Here is a 17,179-nt window from a genome sequence, read left to right on the forward strand (position 1 = left end):
CCTTTGGCCCCCTCTTTAAAAAGTTTGCCCATCACTGCCTTAGACTGTATCTTATAAACACAAGTAAATTTAATAATTTTTTCTACTGTGTCATGTAATAACCAAAAGTTGTGGAAGAATTTTAAAAATTTTCATTTATGTTTTGGTATAGCACTTTAATTACTGTGATTGTGATAAGTGAAAATTGTCCTATACATGGAAATCATACGTTATAAAAATTTGATGGGTATATTAAGCAGTAAGGCAGCTTAAGTCTCAACTCTTCAATCCTTAGTCATTAGGTGTTTACCCTCTATTAATTTAACATGTGGGATTTCTATCAGGGATTTCCTTTTTAAAAGATATATATTTTTCTAGAATTATTTTTCTTCATTAAGAAAAAAACTATTAACATTTTTACTTGTTTTAAATAGATTTTTTTAATTGACCCATTTCTATTAATTAAATTTAGCAAGAGAACATTTTAAGGTATCTGCTAACTAAAAATGTCATGCTTACATCTTTTCATGCAAATTAATAATCTAAAAATTTTAAAAAGAAAGCACACAGCAAGAACATTTTTATAATCACCTTTGGTTCCACAAATTTTTGTTTTATATTTTAGCTGAATGCTATGGCTAACAGAGCAGCTGGAAAGGGCTATGAAAATGAAGACAACTATTCCAACATTAGATTCCAGTTTGTTGGAATTGAAAATATTCATGTAATGAGATCTAGTCTGCAGAAACTATTAGAAGGTATGCTTTATTATTGCTTTATAGTAATGTTCTTTTATATGATTATCTAGAGCTTTTTCTAAAAAGTTATGCTAAAAACAATCAGTGGAACATAGTAAAAACTTGTGATTCTATTTTATTCCTTTAAATTTTAGACTACTTTTACAGGTATTATGTATTGATGGGAAAATCAATTCAGGTATTTTTCAGTTAATAAGAATGTTAGAAACTTTAATTAAAAGTTTCTTCACTTATAATAGTGAGGGATTAGGCCAAATGATTTCTAGATTCCATCTAGTGCCAAGTCTGATGATTCAGTGATCCTGCTTGTTTTTAAAACTTAAAAAAGAAGAATGACAACATTTTTTCCACAGAAAATCATATCTTTTTATTTGGTATGGTATTATAGTGGTCCCTTTTGAATCATGCATTTTCACTGTAAAAATAATGAGAAGCCAAAGTTCAATCTATTTTCTAATAAAAATGCCTTTTATTATCTTTTTCAGTTAATGGGACAAGAGCTCTCTCCGTGAATGATTTTTTTTCAGGTTTAGAGAGCTCTGGATGGCTTCGACACATCAAAGCTGTCTTGGATGCTGCTGTCTTTTTAGCCAAAGTAACTTTTTTACTTTTATAATTAAAGCAAAGAGAAAAACTGTTACCTTACTTTGTGTTTTCATAGCTACAAAATAAAATGCTGTAATATCTCTGATTTCTTTTAATAACTCAATTACCTTTTAGTTTGCTTAAAGCAACTATACTAAACACTTCAAACTATAGATATCCTAGTTGCCTTCTAACTTTATTAAGACTGAGATATTATTCTAAAAGAATGAAATTGATTTTAAAAAATAAATGTCATAATTTTTATGTCTAAATGAATACTGTTCCTGTGAAAGAAATTTACCTTGTAAATATTTGCTTATTCCAATAATTGCTGTGTGCCTTCAGAATTTGGGCAATAGTCTTGGTGGTAACAGAACTTTGTGTTATGGGGATGAATTTTACTTTTAGAAATAGCTGAAAGTGACCAGAACAACATTTGATCAATAAAAAAGTTCATCAGGCTAGCTAATATAAATGTTCAGTGGCCTAAAATACTGGTATGGTAAAGAAAGAATTCATTGGACTAAAGTCCATTCCTCATATAGTATGAAAACTTACTCAAAAACTTCAGAATTTCAACACTGCAATTCTGTTAAGTGAATGAATCTAGCATATATTTATTAAGTACCTAACACTGCCAAGCACTGTACTAGTCTCTGACCCTTTTAACCTATTTATACAAATCTAGTAACTATTTAAGTAACCCTTTGCACAATCATCATGGATATCCTCTTTAACTGCTTTATGTATTCTATGTAAAGAACCTCTAGTCTTGACATTACTTTGTATGTCAAAGCATCCTTTTAATATGCCAAGTTTCACACTTAATTTTTTTTTCTGTATCACGCAATTTGATGTTATTCCCTCAAAGTGAATGAATTGTTTTTATACTGGCCTAAAAAACTTAGTTTTGTAAGATTGACAGAGTTGACCTTTAATCACTATTGTAAATTATCCATTGTAGCCTGTTTCTAACCTTGCTGCTGTGGCTTTTCCTATCTTTTTATTATCACAGTGTTTGGGCAGTTATTGCAGTGCATGTGAAAAGCAGATATACTTTGTTATAAAAATTCTTTTATGATTTAGCCCTAGCTTTTTCTAAAGAACATAGTTTTCAGACTGTAATGATTAACTTTTTTTCAGTCTTGAGAAACATTGTCATGAAGAATGAAGGTAGAAGAAAAACAAATGTTAATTTAGATTTGGGGGAGTTTTACTAAAGAAACATATTATCTTACCTGAACTAATTATAAGATCTATTTGTATCCTCTATACCGAATTCAAGGAAGGTTTATGATTCATAACTTTTGCCAGTGGAAATAGTTAAAAATTAGCACGTACAGTATTATTCCTACCAGATTATTTTCCCCATAAGTTATAATAAAACCACAAGGAAAATATTCATAACACTGGCTTATTTATTATACATCAAGGGACAGAACAAAGATATCTATAGGTCTGATGGCTTAGGATTCACTTTATTGCATTATACAGCTATCCTAGATATATGTTCAGAAAGCTAGTTGCCTTTGGTCAGCAGTTTGAATAGTAAAAGTGGTATATAGCCAGAAATATCTTAATTTCATGGACTAGAAGTAAAACCTGATTTCTTAAGAAAGTTGTACTATTGATTATTTGCGTGACTAAAGATATTCTTTATCTTAATAAACTTTTTTGGTTCCCTGATAGCTCTAGGATTAAATAGAAACTCCTCTTTGATTTTTAAGATTCATCACAGTCTGACCCCCAATGTACCTTTCCAGCCTTGATGTATATTGCTCCTTTTTATGCACGTTATAGCTCAGCTTTGCTAGCTTCCTTACTTTTCCTCATACAAAGTACTCCTCTTTTCTTCTCCAGACCTTTGCTGTGACTGTCTCCCGTACCTAGAATGCACTCATCTCCAACTCTTAGAATCTCATAATTCCCTCCAAAAAATAGCTCAAGCACCACCTCCTGCATGAACCCTTCCCCACCCCCCCAACTTCTTTTGTACCTATTTTGTATATACCTTTTTATATACGTATGCAGTGTTGTCTTTGGCTAAATATTATAAGCTTCTTGAGGTCAAGCATTGTTTCACTTTTGTTGTTGTATACCTAGTCCTTAGTATAGTTCAAGGCACATATAATAAGCTATTTAATTGGTACTTGTTGATTGAATGATTCATTAGCCTTCTTCAATATTTTTGGCCTTTTTTTGTGGGGCATAATCTTAAATAATGTGAAAGTATCTGTTCAGGATTTCTTAAACTTTTTAGGGTGTAGGGGTATGGTGCATATTTGACTCCTGAATTTTGCTAGCTATCATTTTCAGTACTTTTTCTTTTGAAGAGAAAGTCCCATTTTTAAAAAGAAATATATTTTTGTTCAGTTTGTAGAAACAAAGGTTACATTTATAGTGTGTTACCTAGCGATATCCTTTTCTTAGGACTTTAATTTGTATTTTCCTAGCAAGTGACTTTTCCTAAATGAACTCATCATAAAATATGGTAACAAATTACTTTTTCACTTGGCCTTGCTATATGAGATTATGTTGGTTTATAATTAGTGGATCTTACTGATGCAACTAAAAATTCTTGACACATATACCTGTTTTCTCTTTTTAGGCAATAGTGGTTGAAAGTGCAAGTGTGCTGGTACATTGTTCTGATGGTTGGGACAGGACCTCTCAAGTGTGTTCCCTTGGAGCTCTTTTATTGGATTCCTATTACAGAACAATCAAAGGATTTATGGTAAGGATTTATTTGGCATTAAATTGAAAGATTTTTTGTTTGTACCATAATGTTTATAAAATGCTATTTTGTGACTGTAAAACTACTTGAGAATTTATAGAATTTTCTGTTAGAATCTTTTTTTTAAGCCCTTACTTTCTGTCTTAGAATCAATACTGTGTATTGGTTCTAAGCAGAAGAGTAGTAAGGGCTAGTTAATGGGGGTTAAGTGACTTGCCCACACAGCTAGAAAGTGTCTGAGGCTAGATATGAACCCAGGACCTCCCATCTCTGGGCCTGGCTCTCAGTCCACCAAGCCACCTACTTGCCCCCCAGTTAGATTCTTTTCAAAGAACTATATTTTTATAGTTAATATAATAAGAATAATAAGAAAATATTTTTCTTATTCCTTGGTGTGTTAGAATTCTCAAAGCTTATACACTGTCATCTTTTAACAAATCAAAGTTATTAAACCTGACAACAAATAATCAGAATTAAGGAAACTTTTGGCTAGTGAGCTTCTAAACTTTGTTTCATATAAGGAAGCTAAGAATAGATTGTAATAGACCTGCTGTGCTTTGCTGTAGCCATATAACAACATAAGTATTATGTCCCATTTTGGGATTCATGTTTTAATACCTTTATAGACAAGATGGAAGACAAGCAGAGAATAGTCAATATAATTAAAGATCTTGAGGTCATACAATATGAAAGTTGGTTGAAGGAAATAAGAGTATTTATCCTGGAGAAAAATAATAGACTTAGAAGGTGATGATATGAAAATTGCATTCAAGTATTTGAAAAGCTATCCTGTGGAAGAGGGTTTATGGTTGTTCTCAGAGAACAGCACTAGAGCAAATTGTGGGAGCTGCAGAGAAGTAGATTTAGAGTCAGCATAAAGGTAAACTTCCTAATTATTAGAGCTATCCAGAAGAGAAATGGATTGCCTCAGGAAGGATTTCATTGGCAGCCTAGATGTCAAACTATTAGGTGTGGCATAGGGTAATTTTTGTTCAGTATAAGTTGATTGGATGACTTCTGGGATCTTTCACCTCTCTTAAGATTTTCTAATTCTGTAGATATGATTATAATTTTAAGTTATTTAAATGTGAGCTAATACTATGTTACATTGAAAGGTTTCCATCTAAAAATACAGAATGAACCTCCCTAAAGTGTTTATGCCTAAGAATTCCAGAAGCCAGTTTCTTAGAGTAATGGATTTGTGCCTGATTAACTTGAAAATTCTACTATTTAGAAAGGAGTATAGTAGAAAGAGAAATGGCTTGAATTTTGGCTGTGCTACTTACTTCCTTTGTAATATTGAGTAAGGCTCTTAATGTCTCTGCCTAACAATTTACAACAGTAATATTTTTCAAAGTTAATCAATCTCACTTGTGCAAATAATTATAGAATTGCAGCATCTGAGAGTTGGAAAGGACATCAGCAGGGAAGGGAATAAACATTTTTTTTAAGTGTCCACAATGTGCCATACACTATGCTAAATGCTTTATAAATAGTAACCCATGGGGGCAGCTGGGTAGCTCAGTGGAGTGAGAGTCAGGCCTAGAGACAGGAGGTCCTAGGTTCAAATCCGGCCTCAGCCACTTCCCAGCTGTGTGACCCTGGGCAAGTCACTTGACCCCCATTGCCCACCCTTATCAATCTTCCACCTATGAGACAATACACCGAAGTACAAGGGTTAAAAAAAAAAAAATAACCCTGTGAGATGGGTGCTATTGTTGTCCCCATTTTTACCAGTGAGAATACTGAGATAGATAGATATTAAGTTACTTGCCCAGGTTCACAACAGCTAGGAAGTCTGAAGATGAATGTGAGTTTCTTAGAAACTCCCCTGCTTATGAATATATTTTCCTGGCTCAGGACCCAGTATTTTATCCACTGCACCACCTAGCTGCCCAGTCCTCAGAAGTTCATTTAGTCCAACCAGTGAATGTAAAGAAGCACCACTGTGACATATCTGATAAGTGATTATATATAGTGTCTACTTGAAGACCTCCAAGTAAGGGAATTCACTACTTCCCAAGACAACATATTCCACTTTAGGCTGGTTCTAATTGTTAGAAACTTTCCTGTCATTAAGGCTAAATTGGCCTCTTGCAACTTCCTCCTACTTGCTTTTACTTCTGTCTATAGCCCTTCTAGGGCTAAATGTAACAAATAAACCCCTCTGTGACATGACAGCACTGTAAATTCTTGAAGACAGTTTCCAGTTCCCTCTCAAGTCTTTAATGTAGGTGAAACACCCCACATTCTATTAGCTGATCCTCATGTGGCATAGGTTCAAAGCCCTTCACTATCATGGTTGCCCTTTCTCATCTTATCAGTCTTTTCTGAAAATGTGGAACCCAGATCTGAGCACTAAAGTCCAAATTGTAGTCTCCTGAAGGCAGAATAGAATGATACCATCAACTCTATTATTTGAAGCTCTTAATGTAGTCAAGATCCCGTTAACTTCTTCAATGGCTAACATATTGAGCTTTCAGGACACTAAAAACCCCAGATATTTTTCAAAATGATTGTTGTCTAACTGATTCTCTGCCATCTTATACTTGAAAAGTTGTGGGGTTTTTTTCCTGCCCAATGGTAAAGCCTATTAAATTTCCTCATATTAGATTCAGCCCAATGCTCAAGCCTTTCTATATCCTTTTGGATCCTGACTCTATCATCTGTCATTATCCATCTCCCCTCCCCTCCAAGCTTTGTGTTATCTGCAAGTTGGATCAATGTGCTACCTGTCCCTTTATACAAGTCACTGATAAAAATATTGAATACCCTAGCACCAAGCCCAGATGCCTGAGGTACTCCTTTAAAGACCTGCCATGTTGACCCTGAACCATTACCAACTATTCTTTGAGCCCTGTCAACCAAACACTTCTAAATTTGATTGTATTGTCATCTAATTGTTCTCTCTCCATCTTCTCCATGGTATCACATACTTTATAGAAAACTGTTAGGAAAAAAATCTATATAAACAATATACATAGCATTATTTTCATTTATTGATTCAGTAGTATTGTCCAAAAAGAAATGTTTTGAGTCTGACACAATTTTTTCTTCTTGGAAGTCATTTTGTTTTTTTATAATCAACCCTTTTTATTTTTACTTATTATTTATTTGTTTGTTTGTTTATTTATGAAGGCAATGGGGGGTCAAGTGACTTGCCCAGGGTCACACAGCTGGGAAGTGTCTGAGGTCAGATTTGAACCTAGGACCTCCCGTCTCTAGGCCTGGCTCTCAATCCATTGAGCTACCCAGCTGCCCCGTAATCAACCTTTTTAGATATTCCCCTACCATTTCTTTAATGATTCATTACAGAATTTTCCAGGGGATCAAAAGTCAAGCTCCCTGGATTGTAATTTACAGGTTCTATTCTCTTACCTTTTTTGAAAATTGGGATATGTTCCTTTTTCAAACAAGACCAAAAATGGGTATTACTCCCATTTTTCATGGTCTTTCAAATATAACTTAACAGTGATTCATCAATCACATCTGGCCAGTTTTTCAGAACTAGACAATCTAGTGTACCTGGATCATGTGACTTGAATTCATCAAGGGGAAATTATGTGCCCTCTTACTATCCTCATTCCTTCTATCCTTTAAAATTCTTTTAAAACCCATCTGCTCTGTGAATCCTCTGATTAAAAACAACATGTTCATAATAGCTATAAAAACCTATTTCCTTACAACTCTGTATAAATTTGGATTTGTGTTTCATGTTCATTTTTTTAACATTGAAAATTCCTTGAGCACAGACTGCAACTTATTTTTATTTTGTAAAGTCTTTTTAGATCTATAATAAACACAGTAGGAACTCAGTAAGCTAGTGATAGTGACATCTAGGTTCAGTGTTACTGTATTTCAGTTTAACTGCTAAAATAATTTCTTAACTTTTCTAAGCTGCCTTTCTTGTGTTAATGATAGATGCTCTGTTATTAAAGATTAATGGAAATAACTATCTTTCTTGTCAATATTTCTTTTTTTTATAGTTTGATAGATGAGGTTATCACAAGACATGTAAACTAAAATATGGAAAAAGACAATGTTCTTACACTTGGGAAAATACTAGAATTTAACTTTTTACAGGTATTAAGGAAAAATGCCTAATGTTATATTTTAGATAATGTGTTTTGATTATTCAGAAGAGATTGAAAGTCAATTTGTTTGAAATGACTTGGTAATTTATTTTTCTTTTAGGTTTTGATAGAGAAGGACTGGATCTCCTTTGGACATAAATTTTCAGATAGGTACAGAATAGTTGTAAAGTTTGTATAATCGGCAACTTTAGTCTTTTAAAACATTGTACAGTTCATTTGAAGTGAATTATGTCTAATAACAGAGAACACTAGTACCTTGAAGTATCAGTGCTTTTATAAATTATTAATTACATTAAAGCTAATATTTTCCCTACCAACATAAATTGTTCTCAGGTCTTTAAATGTATTTATTTTCATGACTAGTTGGTTGATATGTAAATAAAAGTAACTTGGTTATTGAATATAAGTTTTAGTGTTTGGTCTTTGATTGCAGCAGACAGTTTGGTCTGTTATGAATGAAATGTATGTGCGAGGCTATTTAATGTATACATGCTTTACTTATTACAAGTAAATTTCAGTTCTCTTATGCCAGTGTAACAAAAAATATTTGGATTTTTTCTTCATGTATATAGTTTATGTAATACTCGATTAATTTCTTTCACATTTAAAAACTTTTCACTTTTGGGGACATATATAGGTGTGGCCATTTGGATGGTGACCCAAAGGAAGTTTCGCCAGTGTTTACTCAGTTTTTGGAATGTGTGTGGCATTTGACAGAACAATTTCCACAAGCTTTTGAATACAATGAAGCATTTCTTCTTCAGATCCATGAACATGTTCATTCATGCCAATTTGGAAATTTCCTTGGGAATTGTCAAAAAGAAAGAGAAGATCTCAAGTAAGATCATTTATTTTAAACAGAATTTTAAAGAATTTTTAACAAACAGAACTAATAGATTTAGAGTCACTGTGATATAGTGGAAAGAGCCCTTGATTTGGATTTATGAAGATAAGGTTTCTAATCCTGTCTCTGTATGACTAAGGGCAAGTAACTTAACTTCTCAACTTCCTGAGACAAATCTTCTAAGACAGTCTAAAAGAGTTACTGATCTTCATGATTGAACAGAATTTTCCTACTAGGAATTCTCTACACCAGTGGTTCCCAAACTTTCTTGGCCTGCTGCCCCCATTCCAGAAAAAGTATTACTTAGCTCCCTGAAAATTAATTTAAAAAAAAATTTAATAGCAATTAATAGGAAAGATAAATGCACCTGTGGCACCGCCAACCCTCTCCCCCCTCCCGCCCCCCAGGATCGCTGCAACACCCACCAGGGGGTGGTAGCGCCCACTTTGGGAATCACTGCTCTACATTCATGAAATCTAGTCATTGGACTAGATTAGGGAGGGGGAAAGAAAAGGAAATTTGAAAAAAACACCAAACTATCCGTTATTTTAAAATGTAAGGAAATTAACATTTCTCATAATTCCAAATAAGTAATTTTGTGAAATAGAAATAAAATGACAAGTGTTAGAGAAGGTTTGACCATTATCATAGTGACAGATTGGTTTAGGGGTCCCTATGTGTATATAATTTTAGATCTGATGATTTATCCAGTTTGATTCCTATATTTTTTACTTGACAGCAGACAGAGACCTTGTAATTTGCAGTCACACCACTACTTATTGGTATAGTTTGAACCAGAACCTTATTCTTTTAACCCACTTTTCTTACTCCTCTCCCTAGTGGAGTTCTTTCATTCTCTTCTACCCTAATATGTTACCCCCATAGCTGTGTTAGGAATCCTGTGGCACACATGCCAGAGGAGGCTGCTCCCTTCTCCCTTTCCACCGCACCTGAAGACATCTTTCCACATTACCTACTCCTCCGCCCAGCAGCCCGATGGGACCTGCTTCTTCCCTCCCCTGTCTGGGGTAAGATAGGGGGTCTCACATGTGCTATGAGGGTGCAGTTTGGGCACTCAGTCTCTAAAAGGTTTGCCATCACTGCCCTATGGGAACTTTTTCCTCTCCAGTATAAATCTCCTGTTTTTTTTAAACAATATTTTAGGTATAATAGCTTAACTAATGACATTGGTAAAATCTAAGTTATACAAAGACGTTCTATGGAGGGCCTCAGAAATAATACAGAAATATTTTAGCCTCCTTATAATCAGTAGGGGATTGATGAGAGATTGCTGAGTGGAAAAGTGCTCTGATGAAATTAGAGGTTAAGGGTTAGTCTGGCAACAGTATCTTGATATTTTATTCTTCACACCCAGCACAGAACTTCATATGTAGAAAGTGCTGAATAATTATTTGTTAAATGAATAATTGGAGGAAAGGAAAGACATGAGTTGCTAGCTAGGAATTTCCTGCAGTAATTAGGTATGAAATGACAAGGGTCTCTGCTTAAATTTGTGACAATGGGAATGGAGATTATGACAAATTTAAATATTTAAATAGAAACTGAAATATTTAAAAGAAGTAATTTATATTACTAGATGACAGATTGGATGATGGAGATGGAAAGGATCAAATCAGACAAAACTCCAGGCTTTTTAAATCAAACTCAACTAGCTCTGTTCCAAGCAAGGTTCTCATTTTCACTCACTGCACTTAAATCATATACATAGAGAGATTGCTTTGGCTGTGTAAAGAGCACTGGGAGGAGAGTAAAGGGCTTGAATCACAATGTTTGTACTAAAATGAGAGTTTAAATGATGCCTTTTATCTGCAGTTGAGCACTTTCTCATTCTGATTATTATGTTAAGGTTGAAAGAGAAGACTTACTCCTTGTGGCCATTCCTTTTGGACGACCAAGAAAAGTACTTAAATCCTTTGTACTGTCCTAGTTCTCAGAAATTTACAGTACTAGAGCCCAATACAGTGCCTTTCAACTTTAAGTAAGTAGACATAACTGAACATCTATATATTCTCCTGCTATGAAGGTAATTCATTAAAATAGTTGTGTTTTCTTTTTCTGGAGGTTTTGGAGAAATATGTACCATCAATTTGATCGAACAATGCATCCTCGACAATCTGTAGTTAAACTGATTATGAACATGAATGATCAAAATAAACAACTAGAGAAGGAAATTAAAGAACTAGAGTCTGTGAGTATTCTGAAATACATAGTATTAGTTTGAAATATTAAGTTCGTTGCTTTACTCTTGTAATCAGTCATTGCAATAAGTCTTTTAAGTATTATTACCATAAGCCAACCTCCATTTCCTTCCTTTAAAGAATATAGGTTGTATCATTTTTATAGTTACTTCTGTGCTTTCTATCACCCAAAGAAAGTAAATTGTTAAAATCAGAGAAAACTAAACAAGGCTTTTAGAGAAGATCTGCTTGACCCACCAAATTCACCAAATAGGACTTTTCCCAGAGTGTTTCCCTGAAAGGCCATTTCACACATATTAGATTTCTATACCAATCTTAAAAATTTTCCCCAGAAGGTAATGCCACAGTGTGAGTTAATGGTCAAAAGATAGCTAAAGGAGAGATGTCAGTATTACAGAGGGTAAGACTAGAGAGGAATTCAAGCAATTGAAAAGGTACAATTTATCTTATGGGGAATAGTTTTTTTCTCTTGTTTCTTTAGAACCACTCTAAAAGAAGTTCATAGAATCATAGAATTTTAACTGGAAGGGATATATGGACACCTGTTTCAGTCATACACTAAATTCATCTCTGTTTAAAGACCTCTAGTGAAGAGGAATCTACTATCCCCAAAGACAGCTTATTCCAATTTTGATTAGCTCTTAGTATTTCAGGAAGTTTCTTCTGACAAACCTAAGTCTGCCTTTTGGCAACTTCCACCCATTTTTCCTTGTTTTCTTTTGAGGAGCGAAACAGAACAAATCCAGTCCCTCTTTGAGCCCTATGATACTCAGAGGCAGGTAGTTTGTCCCCTATCAGACTTCTCTTCTCCAAGCTACACATCCCAAGTTCCTTCAGCTTTTCCTGTATTACATGGATCAGGCACATTATCATTCTGATTTCCTTTCACTGTACATGGTCCAGCTTATCAATTTCCTTCTTAAGCTGCATCCCAAGCACTGAACATAATACTCCTAATTTCTCTGACCATGGCACAGTTCAAAGAGACTTATCACTTCCTTAATTTCTGGAAGCTGTGCTTCTCTTACTACAGCCCTGGAACATATTTCCGTTTTTCGGCTGCCACATAATGTTGTTGAATCATTGGACTTAGTGACTATTAAAATCCTAGGATGTGGGGCAGCTGGGTAGCTCAGTGGAGTGAGAGTCAGGCCTAGAGACAGGAGGTCCTAGGTTCAAACCCTGCCTCAGCCACTTCCCAGCTGTGTGACCCTGGGCAAGTCACTTGACCCCCATTGCCCACCCTTACCAATCTTCCACCTATGAGACAATGCACCGAAGTACAAGGGTTTAAAAAAAAAAATCCTAGGATGTCTTGCTCATCCTGGCATATGTGAAGGTGATTTTTTTTAACTTAAGTGTAAGAGGTTATGTTTATTTCCATTCAATGCCAATTTATTGGATTCAGCCCAGTGCCCTAACCTATCAGGAGCTTTTTGGTTCTTGACTCTCATACAGTGTGTTAGTTCTCCCTCACAACTTTATATCATCTGAAATTTGATGAACATGACATCTCTTTCTTTATATATATTAAGGATAATTTAGATAAATGTTTATGAAGATTCTCACCTCTGTGCTCTCCAACTTCCTTTAAAGTACAGCTCAGGCTTTTTACTGGTTCCTTTTTCTTTTGTTCTACTTGTGTGGACTGACTTAGTGTATATGCGGTGTCAGCCAAGTAGGATGTAAGCTCCTTGAGGGGAGGGACTGTTTTGTTTTTGTCTTTGGATTCCTAGTACCTGGCAAATAGTAATTACTTAAGTGTTTATTGAACTAAATCATATAATAGTTGTGGATTTGGGATGAATATACTGTATTTTACACTATTAGGTACTTATTGGATTAAGGGTTAAAAAATGACCATTTATATAGTAATTAATAACTAAGCTAAATGAAATTAGACCCCAACCAGCTTTTATGTTTTCTTTTATTCTTTCTTACACAAGTACTATCAATCAATGAGCAGGATTTACTAAGCACTATTGTAAACACTGGTAGGTGCTAAGGATACAAATATGAAGATTGAAACAATCTTTTAAGAAGCTTATATTCTAACAAGGGAGACAAATACATATGTAAAGATATACATTTGTATTTTTTTGTAAAGAGACTTAGTAAGTAGTATCAGCTTGATACCTTAGTAAGGGTACCAGCAGTTGGCGAAATTGGGAAAAGATTCATACAGAATATTTTTATTATGTAATAATAAGTATCTTAATTTCTTTGTTACAATTTTTTACATGAAAAAGAAGGATATTGGAAATACAAGAATTTATAACATAGATAAAATGGCTATAAAGATAAATTTCTAGATAAGTGATACATATCCAAGTCGTGTAAGAGTAAAGTTAAGTGATTTCCTCCATGTCCTGTCTAGCCAAATTGATTTAAAAACTTAAAACTTAAACCTGTAACAATGTAAATACATTTTATTTTTTTTTAAACCCTTAACTTCTGTGCGTTGGCTCCTTGGTGGAAGAGTGGTAAGGGTGGGCAATGGGGGTCAAGTGACTTGCCCAGGGTCACACAGCTGGGAAGTGTCTGAGGCCAGATTTGAACCTAGAACCTCCCGTCTCTAGGCCTGACTCTCAATCCACTGAGCTACCCAGGTGCCCCCAATGTAAATACATTTTAAATTAGAAAATATGTTTAAACAATTTATATTTGTAACCATATCTTACCCATTTAAATTTGTTTTTATTAATGATAATAAAGATTTTTAGTTTAATAATAAATACATAAACATGCATTACTTTTTCTATAAAGCTCTCACTAACAGTAAATTTTCAAATTTGGTCTTGTTTTAGAAAATCAAACACCAGAAAAACAGGCAGACTGAAGTTCTCAACAAGGAATCTTTGCGCTCTATTCATCCTGACTCTCCAGCCCTCAAACCTTCCCTGTGTTTCAAGAAAGAGCAGACCCTGTTACCTGGGAATGATGCTATTCGAACTATAGAGGGCAGCAACACAGCAGATAATCGCTATAGTGAATATGCAGAAGAGTTTTCCAAAACTGAACCTGCAGTTGTCAGTTTGGAGTATGGAGTAGCAAGAATGACCTGTTAGTTATTACTGAGTGAAAAGAATATCTTTTTCAATGGATTGAAATACAAGAGATGGATTATTGTAAGGATGGTCTGTGCTGCATGACCAAAAGCTAATTTATCTAATGTTAGGTTTTAGAGTACAACAGCATGCAAATAGCTCCTTTGAGGGTAATAAGCGGTCTGATTTCTTTTTTAGAAAGGAGTGACATTTGTGATAAAAAAGAAATGAGTGGTGTTTGAGAGATATTAATAAAAATGCAATTTGCACTATAGCCTTGAAAATTGATGTTAGTTTATGATGTTATAAGTTCATTCTAGCTAGATGATCCTATGTTCTGATGAACACAAATAACCTTAATTTTAATTGGGGAAAAATCAACAAAATGATCTTTTATTTATATTCTGCAACTTAAGTGGCACATGTACTTGTCCACAAAAATATATTCTTACAAAATTTGTCAAATATTGATGTTTAATGTTAAATATTCTGAACAGGGCTTTAAAAGAAGTTTCTGACTTTGTTTTCCCCTTTAATTTTTATAGCTAAAAAAAATATATATGTATATTTACTTTTGGGAGAATTGGGTTGGGAGGGTAATGGGAGCCCTGTTTTGTTCTTAAGAAATTTCATGTGAATATGGAATATTGTAAGAGTCTCATGATATAAGGAGTTTTAGAATTACAAATGTGTTAAGTCTAAAATTAGTAATAATTGAAGATCTTTCCATTCCTCTTATTTATATATTACCACTTTAGATCATTTACATGTTATAATACAGATTATCAGTTTCAAGTGCATGTGCCAGAATGTTTAAGACTGTGGCTTGTACATATCAATTATTGCATTTCATGAATTATCAGCTTGCTGTAGTGAATTTTCTTCCTTTGGTAACAATGTGTGAGGTATAAAGAGAAAAAAACCCACCGTGCTGTAATACATTTTATTCTTTAAAGAAATAATGAAAAGCACATTATAGACTTTCATTGAAGAAAGGTCTTATCCTTCAATGCTCTGCTGTTCTTTGTCTAGCTTGTTTTAACAATGAAACAAGAGGTATAGGCAGCTTAGGCTTTTGCTTGAAAGCATGACTTTTAAAAAGTAATTCACTTGTGTATAGGATATTTTTCCTTCTCTTTTTAATGAGTGGGAAAACAGTAGGAAGAGGCTTTAATAAGAACAGATTTGAAAGGTTTCTTTGGTAAGTTTCCTAAGAGCTTATTCATAGCTAAAATAAAATTCTCCTTTAGTCTCCCCTATTCCTAACCATTACATACTTCAAATAATCATCACTGTGTTTCCCAAGCAGGAGGGAAAATCAGTTTTCAAAACTGTACTACTAACAAATGGTGGATGCCTTATTTTAAGTAGTGTATATAAGCACAAAATTAGGATCTGTTTATGGTTCACACAGTGTCCCTTGTCATTATGTGGAAAAAATAGTTTGAGTTATCACTTTATGCATTACAGATTCATTTCACCCCTCCAAGAAAGCACAGATCACATGCAGTTGCTAGTCTCAGCTAATTAGGATGCTCAAAATTGAAGTAACATGGTAGGGCAGAAGTTAAGATTGAAGGGTGTTGGGGAAGCTGTCTAGGAAGCCTCCTACTTTTCCCTACTCCTGATTCTATTTGATTAATTTTAAACTTTCAGAAGCATCTTAAGTTTTTCAAAAGGAAAAAAGCCTTATTGTACAGGAGAGTTTATTATGTAATTCCTAAATGTCTTTCCAGAGCACATTATATAATAAGAAAAATACTCCTTTATAAACAGCAAAAATATACTGCATATTCAATTTGTCCTTAGCAATATTCTCTCCCTTCCATCTACAAGCATCAGGATTGGGAGTGTGATCATTTTTGTACCCAGGAACAAAGGGAAACTTTGGTGCCTTGTTACTTGCTGGTTTGTGTATTGAAATCTTTCATGGCAAATTTCTTGTATTCAATTTTCTGGTTTATTATTTTAATCTTTAAACATAGACAGTATGTATACATACAGAAGTTACTTAGTAGCATTCACAGTGTTTTACAGAGTAAATAGTAAAAATGAGATTGTGTATATGTCTTGTAAAATTATCTTTACATTCCGTGTGTATGGAAAGCATAACATGTATATTTCATATATATTATGTAGAGTTAATTAAATGTATAGCTTCTATTTTGAAATCTTTTTTCTTTTTTTTTTTTTAACTTAAAGTGCCAGTCTGCACCATTCCTTATCTCCCCATGTATGTTAACATAAGACAAAAAGAGCCAATTAAAGAATCAGGAAGAATGGGTTCTCTGTTCAGATTTTCTTTTATTGATTATAATAATGTGCATGGATTTTAAAACTTAATTTTTTTTCCTTTTAATGATTTTGATAAAATACTGAGTAATTCTTTAATATCATTCAGTAAGCATTTATTGGCATGTTCTTAACAGAAAATTTTTTTAAAATATTCAAAGAAGGGAGCAGCTAGGTGGCTCAGTGGTTTGGGAGACAGACCCAGCAATAGGAGGTCCTAGTTTAAAATTTAGTCTCAGACACCTCCTGACTGTGTGATCCTGGGCAAGTCACTTAACCCCCATTGCCTGGCTATGGTTAGTAGACATGCAGATTAACATTCCTTATTAGAAAAAGACTAGGTTAAAAAAAAATAGTCTGCAACTGATACAGTTGGGTCGTTTTCATGACGTCCATGTCATTTTCTGGTGCTACAAAAAAGAATTTCATTATACCTTTTAACCTTTTCAATTTGGGAAGATTAAGGTCGCATGAAGCTAGGAATACAATATTCTCATCCAATGTGAGATCTGATAGTATGCATGAGAAGAAAAACAACTGTTAGAGAAACTATTTGTCATCTTTGCCTATGGGAATTTAAAGAGTATTTTGATAGGGGTTGCAAAATAGGGAAAGATCAATAGTTGA

At 34.0% G+C, this 17,179-nt stretch overlaps 1 protein-coding gene across 1 annotated transcript in view; it reads left to right on the forward strand.

Moving 5' to 3' along the window:
- Positions 1 to 16,538, forward strand: part of MTMR6 (myotubularin related protein 6) — a 31,255-nt gene extending 14,717 nt beyond the window's left edge. The window contains exons 7-14 of the mRNA XM_044666123.1: positions 605 to 737; positions 1,223 to 1,332; positions 3,931 to 4,056; positions 8,251 to 8,300; positions 8,788 to 8,988; positions 10,862 to 10,993; positions 11,077 to 11,203; positions 14,021 to 16,538. Of these exons, the coding sequence (XP_044522058.1) occupies positions 605 to 737; positions 1,223 to 1,332; positions 3,931 to 4,056; positions 8,251 to 8,300; positions 8,788 to 8,988; positions 10,862 to 10,993; positions 11,077 to 11,203; positions 14,021 to 14,281 (1,140 nt within the window). The 3' untranslated portion in view covers positions 14,282 to 16,538. The remainder of the gene's footprint in view (positions 1 to 604; positions 738 to 1,222; positions 1,333 to 3,930; positions 4,057 to 8,250; positions 8,301 to 8,787; positions 8,989 to 10,861; positions 10,994 to 11,076; positions 11,204 to 14,020) is intronic.
- Positions 16,539 to 17,179: the final 641 nt, after the last annotated feature.

Source organism: Gracilinanus agilis, chromosome 3 (assembly GCF_016433145.1).
Source record: "Gracilinanus agilis isolate LMUSP501 chromosome 3, AgileGrace, whole genome shotgun sequence".
Taxonomy (NCBI): Eukaryota; Metazoa; Chordata; class Mammalia; order Didelphimorphia; family Didelphidae; genus Gracilinanus; species Gracilinanus agilis.